Source organism: Gymnodraco acuticeps, unplaced genomic scaffold, assembly GCF_902827175.1.
Source record: "Gymnodraco acuticeps unplaced genomic scaffold, fGymAcu1.1, whole genome shotgun sequence".
Taxonomy (NCBI): domain Eukaryota; kingdom Metazoa; phylum Chordata; class Actinopteri; order Perciformes; family Bathydraconidae; genus Gymnodraco; species Gymnodraco acuticeps.
The window spans coordinates 339,208-351,748 of NW_022990924.1; the positions used below are offsets into that span (position 1 = coordinate 339,208).

Here is a 12,541-nt window from a genome sequence, read left to right on the forward strand (position 1 = left end):
TTTCTCAAACTTACCTACCCCACCTTTAATGTAAAATTATTCCTTGAACATGCAGAAATTGTAACGATTTTTTTTTTTTTATATGAGCTTCGGTCATTTGTATGACATGTTCTGTTGAAAAGTTGATGAATGAAAATAATCTAAAATCCCTACCTTTCTTTCACAAAGTTTCACAGTATGAAGGAGTAGAAATCAAAGCTGTCCTTGACCTAGAGTAGCTGCATTTTTGAGTAGTTGCAGAGAGATAGCTGTAATTGCGACTTTAGTGAGAAATCTTAAAGAAGGATAAGAAACACATTGTGTGTGTGTGTGTGTGTGTGTGTGTGTGTGTGTGTGTGTGTGTGTGTGTGTGTGTGTGTGTGTGTGTGTGTGTGTGTGTGTGTGTGTGTGTGTGTGTGTGTGTGTGTGTGTGTGTGTGTGTGTGTGTGTGTGTGTGTGTGTGTGTGTGTGTGTGTGTGTGTGTGTGTGTGTGTGTGTGTGTGTGTGTGTGTGTGTGTGTGTGTGTGTGTGTGTGTGTGTGTGTGTGTGACCATGCCTGTGTGCTTTTCTCTCTACCATAACGGACCAGGAGAGAAAGATATAATATATGTATATGTAGTGGATGGGGCAATGTTTGTTTACAGCATGTATGTATTCCCATCCTCAAATTGGTCGTGGTCCAAGGGGAGTGTGTGGGAGAGAAACTCCCACACACATTTTAGCCTTTGCAGACCATTTACATGCACACAAACCTATATAACACACAGCGTAATAGGGCCCCTTTAAATCTGTACACATCCCATGATGGCCAAAGTCACTGGATGTGATAACACAGTACATGTGTGCTGTTGTTCTGTCATGTGTAATCTTTCACACCAGTGGTCTGCATGTACAATGGTGTGAGCCCTCATTACAGCCCAACACAAAAAAAGGTGATTTTGGCGATTAGCACGCCTTCGGGTCAAATGAAGTCAGATGTATTTGTAGAGCTGTTAATCACGCTAATAGCTCTAAAGGGCACCACGAGGCCACTTCCAGCAGTCAAAATATGGAAGATTAATTATTAGGGGTGTAACGGTATCCGTATTCGTCCCGTACCGTCACGGTTCGGCACATGCAGTCACACGACGAATACGCCTTTTTTTTTACGAGTGGGAAAAAAGTCTGTCATTCAGGGCAGTATCCACTACACTCTATATAATCCAGGGGGCGGTATTGCGCCTAAAAGCTGTTTGCCAGCCGCCCTTAAACAACACATGAAGAACAAGAAGAAACACAACAACAAAACGAACAAAATACAAGAAGAAGAAAAGTTAGTATGGCAATTTCAGATAACACAGGAGCTAGAACCCACCTGCTTCTTTTAAATCAGCTGTGTGGGAACATTTCGGGTTCCCTGTGCACTAAATAACGATGAAGTGTACGAGTGGTGGATCGGACGAGGACGGTGTGTCGCCGTTGTTCTACAGTGGTGCGGTATGCTAATGGTAACACACGCCAAACATGCTAAATCATATCAGAAGGCATCACCCAGATTTTCCAATCACCGGAGCCCGGCAAAAGACAACAGCAGTTCAGCAGCTTTTCCTCGCTGTTTTTATAAACCAATAGACATGAAAGCCGTGAGACCAAAATAAATAACGGAAGCTTTTGGCATATGTTTTTCAACGACTTTGCGCTCTTGAAACACTTTCTTATTATTTATGATGTCATATTTTCAAGACATTCTTTTTAGATTTACAGCTTGATGAAACCTTTTAGTTTGACATCAGCCATAATAGATAATATGGCCATCTGAGTGTGTGTGGTAGGCTACTGTTTGTGGTTTGTTTTTAACTGTTTAATACAGTTAATTATTCAAAAAAGAGTTCCTTATTTTTAAACTGAAACTTGCTACTGTTCAATCATAAATAACAACAAACCTGGAATTATGCATTTGGGACTTTTTTTTTCTTTTTCTTGTTGTACCGAACCGTGACCTCCAAACCGAGGTACGAACCGAACCGTGACTTCTGTGAACCGTTACACCCCTATTAATTATGGTTCCTTTTATTTTTGTCTTTCTGTAGCCATGCTTGCGAGTGGCTTTACAAATGGCATTACATTGAACCAGAGGGTATTTCTCCTTTATAAATTACATCATTGATCTTCACAATAATTAACAATTAACTTGCTGTTTAAAATAATTAGCAGAATATTCGTCGTTAATCATGGCCACCGGTTTTTTAAAGCGTACTTAGAGTTTTACATTTAAACAATTGTGATTAAGATAATCTGGATGAACACTTTTTTGTCTCGTTCACAGTCTCTCTATCTAATCGACTTTCCTCTCTTGTCGTTTTGTATTCTTGTATACTGTCACTGTGTTCCCAGATCACAGGAAATACATTGTTGAGTGCATATTATCCTAACCAAACGATATGACAGTTGAAACTTTGAAGAATGTGTAATAAACAAATCATCCTAGCTGTTTTATGTGTACACTTTATAGTCATCTTCTTAAGAAACGCAGCTTCAAAATAGGCCAACATTCACGGCAGTTCCAGGAAATGGCATGTGTTACATTTTTTTTCTGTGCCTCTATTGAGCCTCGAAAAGTTTGAAATGTGAAGATGTTTTGAAGTGCCTCTCCTTGGTTCTACTGTGCATTCAGCGCTTGGAAACAGTTGGTGCACTTAACAATGAATGAACAATGAATAACAATGAATGCATGCCTTTCTCCTCTCCAGCTATTCTCTCTCAGTCAAACATTTCCCTCTATTCTTTGCCTTCATTCTCATTATAACCGGATGACCTCCCCGTCCACCTCTCTCTGAAGATTCAAAAACGTCTCTGTCTGTTTCGCCCTCCTTTCTCCCGCGGCTTGTCATGATTCATCCGGTCCCCTCTTTCAAAGGAAGGAGAAATTAAATGATTAGTCATGCATGACATACTGTCTATAACTGTTATATGTCAGCCCTCTCCCTTTGGTACCAGAGCAACCGTGAGCTTTTATTATATTCAAATGGTAAATGCGTCCACATCCAGAACACTTTCACGGCTCCTATGAATCTGGGGACTTTTTTCTTTCAGAACGGCACACATTACCACAAGATTACACTTATGTTATGTGCAATAATTCCACGAGGGGTCGGTGTCATTGTCAATGACAACAGTCGGATGTCTCTGACCTCTCGTGTGAGACGTTCAGGTTCACTTATATCCATCATCGCTATTCAAGTGATCCTTTTTAACACTTTTATGTGGTTAAAGATGAGTTGTCCTTCAAGGAAAGAAAAATGGAGCGAGGCAAGTCGTGGGATGAGAGATTTTTAGAGGCGAGGGGGAGAAATGCATCCGTCTCTGCCCCTTCTTCTCCACTACAGAATAGACATGAGCTCCACATTTATAATTGATCTGCCTCAGCTCCAGAAATACCCATTCGCTGTTGTTTTCCGCGCACTTTTGTGTGTGTGCACATATGCGTGTAAAGTGTTGCAAGTGCAAACTCATTAATAGAGCCAGCAAACAGGTGAGAGGATGCAGAGGAGATGGGCTGAGTCAGCAGCTTGAATTTGCATGCAGTTCATTGATGTAAAAAAGCGTAAAATGGGATTAAACATTACGTAAAGGTTTGTTTATGGCTCTGCGAACATGTGTTCAGAATTGTTTTGGTAACGGAGAATCTTCTCAAAGCTGCAAAGAACTGCAGGAGGCACGGATCCTACGCAGTATGGAAAATATTAGTTTTTTTCCATGCTATGGTGAATTGAACATGCTTCTGTTAAAGGTGCAAGGTAGTGATTTACATTTACATTACCACAAATTGAATAACATTGCACTGTTTTAGCGTTGCACCTTAAATGAAATGCTATGTATTTTCTGTTTGGTGTTTATTGATTGGAATGACCTTTTCTTATCTATGACCCAAATAACTAAGAAGTCTGGGACTTTGAGTCTGAAATAGTATGACATGGGAAATGTGAACGTTCCCTCAGAACATGTGTTTGACTTTGTGCCTGTGTGCGTTCATGTGTTTAAAGGCATATGCCATTGGATTGGTGGTGAGCCACAGGGTCAACGCATGATTTGACCCAACACTCTGACCTCATCAGGTTTCTTCAAGCGTGTAGCGTTGTAATCACACACTCTATAAACTCTGCTGCTGTAGCAGGAAGCTAAATTATATTCTTTCTACAGGTCGCTTTCGCAAATCTAGTCGCCACTTCGAGGTTTTATTAGCCAGTGGTTGTTAAGAGCAGGTCGGCTGAATGATAGCTGATCACCTGGCAATATAAGTGTTTGTTTAAATGACAAAATGACAAGGATAAAAGACAATCCACACTCTTAAAAAGGAAAGTTTCTAGGTGTCCTAACTACAAAATGTTCTCAGACAGAAGTGTGTCGCCTTGACCATTGTCAGGCAATTATCATATGGATGTTAAGGTTATAATTAACATGCTATACTTCCCCTTCTGTCTGCCCCCCACCTTTCTTACGCCTCTAATGTAAATGACCTAGCTGAGTGAATCCTCTTCCTGTGTCTCTTCCCTGTATAGGGGAAGTCATTGCTTTTCTGTGTAACTTCTTGTGCTACATTAGTGGTACAGGTTATCTGTCCTTCCAACTGGAAATGTAATTGCTATAACTCTTTATTAAATAGCAGAACTTTGGTTTAAGCTTGTATATTTGTTCTTTTCTTACCAGAAGGTGATTAAGTGTGGAATTTCCACCACAGCCATTACCACATGTGTGTTTACTTCTTCTCCCTCTTCTGTTTTTTCCTCTAGGAGACGGCTTCCTCCTGCGACGCTGAACTCCTCTCGTTGCTCCTGGACGCGGGGGTCCTGGTGGGCTGCGTCTCCTCTGCCCTATACCCCCTCCTCAGCGCCCACATGCTGTCCCACCAGCAGGAGGGGGGCTGGAACGTGGAGACAGCGGCCTCGGAGCTGCTGGCGGCGGGTCACGCCCCCGAGGCGGGCTCCCTGCTGCTGGCTCACCGCGGAACCCACCAGGCCCAGTTCACCTTCAACTCTGCCTTGGCTGTTTTAAAGAAGTGGCTGTGAGGGAAGGCGGGGAGGCAGTGAGAAGATTCAAGAAGAGAGAGTGGAAAGGGGAATGGAGTTAGATTAAGATCTTAAGAGATGAGCGTGGGGCGCGAATACAGGTGATAAGAGGCTGGCGCTCCGGATTTTATTCTGTAATTGGGTTCATCAACTGCAGACACGTCAACAGCAGCTGCAGTATCTGCCTTGAAGGTAAAACAGCGGACACTTTAAAAACTGAAACATCTGCTCAATTAGAAACGCATGAATGTCTCCGTCATGAGAGATCACAAAATGCACTTCCTGCTTGCATGCATTTGTGTGTGTGTGTGTCCTATTGTGTTATTAAAATAATTGAGTAGTGCCCAGGAAGCTGTGGGTGGATATTAGCCTATTGTTCCATGACAGGTATTGCCTCTTTGTCGTCCCACCTGCCTCTGCTCCATTGTTTTAGCCCTAATAATGTCTAATTAATTCCTTCTAAACAAATTAGCCCCGCAGCTGCCCCGCAATGTGTGTGCTGGTGAACAAATACCGTATACGAGCAGCGACCAACGGCGGGCTAATGATGATTAAGAATAAATATGTACGTGTGTGTGTGTATACATGCTGATGCTGTCAGCAATTTGTTTCACTTTATGAATCGTAGGTTTAATTCTGTCCTTTCATGCCTGAAATAAATGAAACTATTGGCACGACAATGAGTTGGTTGTCCTTTCTTTCCAAAGTTGTTGATGGAAAAGTGCATCTCTTTACTCGACCTTGTTAACATTTCAGTTGTTTGAACTTTTCTTTTAAGGTTTTTTTTAATAAAGATTTGTGTTACATTTCACAGTGAAAGCACTTTTGTATCATAATTACAGCATTTTATCATTTTTACTGAAGATAATTACAGCCCTCTGACCTCAAACATCCAGCTTGTACTTTTTCTTGCTCTCAAATGTGTTTTTAGTTTTGTTCCATCATATTAAATCGTTTAGTAAAGTGCTCTCTGGTCAGCATCACATATCCATAGGGGGTTTGGAGCAACCAAGTGCTTTTGCCTACTGTGCTGTCACAAAATGCATTTGTAACTATTTTTCTTCTGACAAACAAGCAATATATTTTTGGAGAAGCAGGGGAAAATGTAGTGTTTCGAGGACAAAGTGGCTGATTTATATATATTTATAAATACTTTAAGGGGCCCTATGGCAGCGGTAGACATTAAGGGTACAATTCCACTGGCACTCCGGGCCAATGTATTTTCATTATCACTGGCCCCACCATTGTAACCACTGGCCCAAGAGCATTCGTCCAAAAAATCCACCCTAATAATGAAGAAAATGAACATGTTTGTTGCAGTAATTTATGCACAAACTACATTACTACTTGTACTACAACATTTGAATCATCAGTTCTTCCTCATTTTCCTCAATTGTTCATATTTGGTTTATTACAATTATTATATTGTGATCATTGTTAAAGAAAAAAAGGAGGGTGACATTTCTGCTAAGAATATTATTATTAATACACGTTCTGCCTTCCTGTCATTAGGAACTTAGATACATATGTAATAGATTAGATTAGAACCTTCACTATCCTAAACTGCTGGGACATTTTCCTAAAGCGAAAATACCTTTATATTGTCTACTCTTCACTTACTTGCATAGGTCGGCATTGATGTACAGAGCCGACAAAATACCTTGTTTATATTGGCATCATATTGAAGCCAACTCCATCGATCAAGCCAGTGTGGCTGAAACTTTCTCTCCCTCTTCTTCTCATACTCCCTGTCACTCTCCTTTAACTCCTCCGGTGACTTTCTTTTATTTGAAGATTGTTTTTTGCCAGGCGCTTGGCCGGTTACCGCTGGTATTAAAAACATGTTTGGCGAATGGTTAGGTGGCGCAAAAGTCTGTAGTGAAGGAGCCTGCTCCCGCTCACGGGAGCCTGCTCGCGCTGCACTCCGCAGCAAACAGCTGTTGCTTTTCATCCAACAACGACAACCGCCTCACGAAACGCTATGTTGTAGCGTTAATAAACGAAACAATTTAACAAAATTGGTTGTCAAAATACCAATCAAATCAAGTTTTATTTATATAGCACATTTATAAACGATGTTGGTCGAGCCAAAGTGCTGTACATATAATAAAATTGCCTACAGTAGAGACACTATACAGCAAATACAACAGCACAGATTGTTCAGAATATCAGTATGAGAACAACGACACCCTCTATCCTTATCATATACCACAAGACAATGTGATTTTATGTCTTATTGTTTTTTTTATTAGCAATATTTTTAGTGGCCCGAGCGGGCAAGTGGAAAGTACGTTATGTTGGCCCGCGGTGTCTAAATAGTGCTTCCGGGCCAGCGGGCCATTTCTAATGTTTAGCCCTGCCTATGGTCAATACTTGCATGTTGTGCCTGTGACATGTTTCCATGCTTTAATGTTCATAAAGTGCTTTATTGTTCTACTGCCGCTGCAGCACCTCTTTTCACCCTCTCTGAAACCCAGTCTGCTCTGATTGGTAAGCTAGCCGGCTCTGTTGAGATTGGTCAACCCCTTAAAGATGTCCCGCCTCTTAGCGTATACGTACAATGTGTTAGCAAATATTTACATGCACAAAACCCCATCTAACTCACTACATACATTGAAAACCCAAAAGCATAAAGGGACCCCTATAAAGCCATTTAAAATGTTAGAATTTCTCTAAAACTGTATTCTGAGTAAGGAACTGGAAGAAATGGTGTGCACAAGTCCACTTTCTCTTCCCCTTTGTCTCTTTTCTCTTTCTCTCTCTTACACACAAGAGGTAGTCACAGCTTTTGTGGACATGGCTGGCACAAAAAATAATCTTTGGTCGGAAAGAATAGACTATCAGTGATGGCTAACTTATTTAGACCAGATCCCCCTCACTGCTGAGTTTAGTAAAGAAAGAGTGGGATCTAGAGAGCATAGCTAGTCTTCCTGGGGTCACAATTGTAACTGTTCCTAACAGCAGGATCAGCACCTTGGAGAGCACCCTAGCATTCAGGCCTCAGTGCTGCTGACTTTAGTGCTAATATAATGGTTTGAGCTCGGAAAATTACTTTGTGCGTATGTTTTGCAGGGTGGGTTCTTCAGAATAGCTCGCTCATACCCGAACCTGCTCATCGTGACATACAACTGTCTGATAAAACTCTAAATTGTTTTCAGAAATTCATGACATCAAGTTTGTAAACACCCCCTCCCCCTTCAAAACAGTGCAAAGAGCAGACAATCAAAAAATACAGACAACCTCTCAAAAAAAACTATAAGTCTTCTAACTTGGCCCGAAATGTTGTATTTGTGTGTGACGGCAGCATCGCTCAGGGTAAGAAACGGAGTGAAAACATTTGTTTTAAGCCCTTTTAAGGTTTAGAGCCATATATTCCGAGGCTTTGAAGAAACTGCACTGACGTCTGCATCGTGCTTCAGGTAATTATCCAGATGTAATTTGTTGAAAACTAGTACTAACTGTTCCTGGTGGCTACCTCATGAAATGTGGCGCTAGTGTCTTCAAGGCCCATTTAAATGTGTTCAGGCAGTAATAAGCAGATCATGTTTCCATATTTGCTCATTAACTTTCTCCTGCTGTTCTTAATCCCTTCATTTAATGAATATACTTCAGAATGATTTCAGCAAGGCTTGGCTTTTAAAAACTTGCTTTTTTTCTGCTGCATGCAAAGACTAAGTAGAAGTTAATTCCCTTTAATTCCCCTATGGTTACGTTTCTACTTAATACATTCTGTTTTGCGATCCCCTTATCTTTTTTGTTTCATGAGTGCACAGCGGTATTTGCATGCCTAACCCCTCTGTCATTCTTTTAGGCTACAGTATTTTAAATATTGTGACATTTTCGAGAGTTATTCACTTTGGCAGGCAGCGTTAAAAACAGCTGCAGGAGAGAGCACAGCAATTGAATCAAAGACTGTGGCTTGGAGGTATTACAAGGGTGATGAATACGTGTTTGGACTAAAACTACAGCCAGACACAATGGGCTTCTTCCAGGCCCACTGCATAGGGGCAGTGTCAACCTTATATCCAGGGGCGGTTCTAGGGGGGGGGGGGGGTCAACAGGGGCCAGTACCCCCGTAACACTGCCCCCCTCCAAAGAAAAGGTTACAATATTACGATTTTTTTGGAACTAAATCAAATTAGAAACCCGGATGTACAGTGGAGATTAAACTGCTCATTACCTTATATAAAAGCAAACACTGTTTATGTTTTTTTATTAAATTGTCACTTAAAGTTGCTAAAACAAATACTCTAAATGAAAAGAACTACTGAAACAAAGGACTGTAACTTACATTTACTAAAACAAAATACCTTTACAAAAACAAATACCAATTACTTTATTTTATGTTTATTTTACACAATTACTTTATACTGTCTTTGTCTTTTTAACCCGCTTTTATTGTGCCCCTCTCATGAAATAACTGGCCCCCGCCTGGCCCCCCTAGTCAAATTGGCCTAGAACCGCCACTGCTTATATCATCAGAGTAGATAATACTGTAGAGATGAATGGGTCAATTTCACAGCCTTCTACTCCTTCACTCATTGCTCATCCATTTAGAGCTATTAGCCGCTTTCACACCGCAGGACTTGCCGTACTTTAGTACCGGCACTAAAGTACCACGGCACTGAATCCGCCAGGGGGCTAGTACCAATCGCATTCACACCGCAGTACTTTCCCTGAGGCAAAATTACGCTGACGTCACTTCGTCTTCTTCTTCTCTGGGTTTACTGGCAGGCCGCAAAACCACTTCACGGCGAGTACAAAAAAAAACGAGAGAAGAAGAACTACACGGGGGAGGGGGTATAAAGCCCACCCGCTGTATGAGGCGTTTGTTTACTTTCCGACCTCAGACATGATGGAGTTCATAAGGGTAATAAGGGTAATTTACAAATAAAATACCCCATTATAACAATGGACTTTATCTTTATGTATTTATTATATATTACCCCCTCAGGCTGATTTTGGAAAGGGACATTAACCCTTGTTTGGTGTTTTTCCATTATTTATCTAAAACAAATGACATGATAAATTACTTGTGTTTATGTGTGTAAGATTTGTGTTTCTGCCCCTGCCATTGCTACACAAGGTTGCAACATTGTGTCTGCTCTCACATTCTTCTATTCTGCAAATTTGGGGTGGGACCTTATACAGTCTATGGGTGGGACACAATAAATAAAGCTTCGCCAGTTTGTTTGTTTTATTGCACAGTCAAGACATAACAATAACGGCATCACGCTGTTCCAGGTGTGTCGTATGCATGTAAATTTAAGTTAAATAAAAGTGTGAAATGTAAAATAAAGTGTAAGTAGTTTCAAAACAATGTAACAGTGGCAGCAGCAGACACACCTTAGTGCAAGTTAGGTGTCGTGTCAGTATTAAAAAACAGTGGCAATATATATAATAACAATAGAAAATCGTTACCACTCTTATTATTGTGGTCTTTAATTTTGTTATAGTCCTGCCTGAGTTTCTTTATTTTTACCCGGCATCCGTGTGCACTGTGCACGATTCCCAGCTCAAGTAGCTTTTGCGAACATCGCTCAAAACATTTGGAGTTGGGAACTGCTTCCTGTAGAAGCTGCTGCATCCCGTCCTCAGAGTAAATTGCCAGAAGCGCCGACACTTCCTCATCATTCCACCGCTCCGGTGTTGTAGTACGTGTGGTCATAACTGCTTTAAAGTATAAAAAAAGTACTCGCTCAGGTGTGGATGTGGTTTTGTAGCGAGGAAAAAAATGGCTGCCTAACAAAAAAAAATCAGAGTCTAACGGGCCGTGGTTTGCAATTCGCCCAGCCAATAGAAATAGAATATAAATTGGCACTCTTTTATCACCAGGTTCGTACCACCTCTCTAGCAGGGACTGAAAATGGCCAAAAGAGTTCCCGGCACTGAGTAGTCCCGGCGGTGTGAACGCGACATTATTGGTACTAACGGAACTAAAGAACCAAAGTACCAGGGAAAGTCCTGCGGTGTGAATGCGGCTAATGTAAGCCAGTGTCAGATAGTCATAAAGATGACTGGGCTTTGCAGTCTTAAGAAAATACACTGATGCTCATTCCCTTGTGTCAGACAAGTTCTCTCAGCCTCGCAAAATAAATGAGATTGGTCTCAGACAGTAATCGACCTCCGTTTGTTCATACCCTTGAGCTACAGCAGGAGACCGTTCTTAAGTCCCGGCCAGTGTGAAATCGGATCTTTGTGCTGAATAAACAAGATTACACGAAGCCTTGTGGTCATAAATGTGAACCGTTACAATCCTCTGGTCATCAGGTTGAACGAATCAGCGCCAGCAGGATCCGATCTTTGGTGTTTAACACACTGCAGCAAAGTGGTGGATATCAGATTATGTTGGATCGAAATCTAAACAACAGGTGAGTTAATATGCATCTGTGAGCACTCAGCAATCATTCAGGTGGATACAAAGAAGAAAGTAAGCTCTGGAGGAGGAGGGTGGGTTAACAAATTGATAAACAGAGAAAGAGAGAAGCTAAATAAGGCAAGGGGACAGTGGAAAATGAGGACCGAGTGGATTAGCACTGCAGCATATTTTTGGCGTGCTGCTTTGACCTGTGTTGATTAGCAGAGATGACCGCCATAAACCCCTGGGACCACACTTGACCTGAAATACCAAACAGCCTCTCAGTCATCTCCACACAGCACTTGCATTTTATTTCTTCAGCAGTAATCAGGATATGAGTCGGAAATATTACATTTGAAATGTAATGTGTATTTATGCTTTTTCTTTTCACATTTCTAACTTAAATGGCTGTCTGATGGTGTTCCCTCCACTCTCTTTAAAGTCCTAAATCAATAAGTGTTTGTTTTCTGATGAATTAAGAAAGATATTGATGTGCCATCAGAGAGTTTTCACATGACTGTAGTTACCTGAGCTGTTTTTACTGTCTTTCAGCTCGTTTTGTTCATCTGGCCTACAAATATACTCTTACCACTCTCATAGCAGTGTTTGACAGCATAGGTTTTTCAGTGGCTCAAAAGCCCAATGTGCGCTTCCTGCCAACCAGCAAAACAGAAGACAAAAAGAGTAAGTGAATAGCCGAATAAGTAAATAAAATGCTGGTAAAGCGCCAGATATTGTCCTCAGGAATTTGTAGAGACCAAAACAAAGCTAAAAGGAGAGTGAATATTTCCCAGGGGTCCAGACTTCAAATAATGCTATTTCAGCTCTATCTCTGCTAAATGTTTCAGTAGGCAACACGTTCACCATATTATCTGTAAAATGATCTAAAAGCTCATTGCCCTCAAGTGGTAAAACAAAATATATTATTGTTAGTTTATTAACCAAGCAGATACCTAGATCTTATAGCCGCTCATCTTGTTGTTGTCACTATTTTAAATCATCTTTCTTTCAGCTTTTATTTCTTTGTCTGAGTTGTAGGTTTTTAAAATATGTATGTTTTTGTGCATATGTAAGAGTTTGATATAATTGTTTCTTTAAAATAGCCTGGCCCACTTTCTTTATGAGACCTGACATGAACCCAGTGGGTGTTTCCCTCAGA

General features: G+C 41.0%; 1 protein-coding gene across 1 annotated transcript in view; it reads left to right on the plus strand.

Moving 5' to 3' along the window:
- Positions 1–5,704, plus strand: part of nbas (NBAS subunit of NRZ tethering complex) — a 216,955-nt gene extending 211,251 nt beyond the window's left edge. The window contains 1 exon segment of the mRNA XM_034234085.1: positions 4,749–5,704. Coding sequence (XP_034089976.1) covers positions 4,749–5,024 — 276 coding nt within the window. The 3' untranslated portion in view covers positions 5,025–5,704.
- The last annotated feature ends 6,837 nt before the right edge of the window (positions 5,705–12,541 follow it).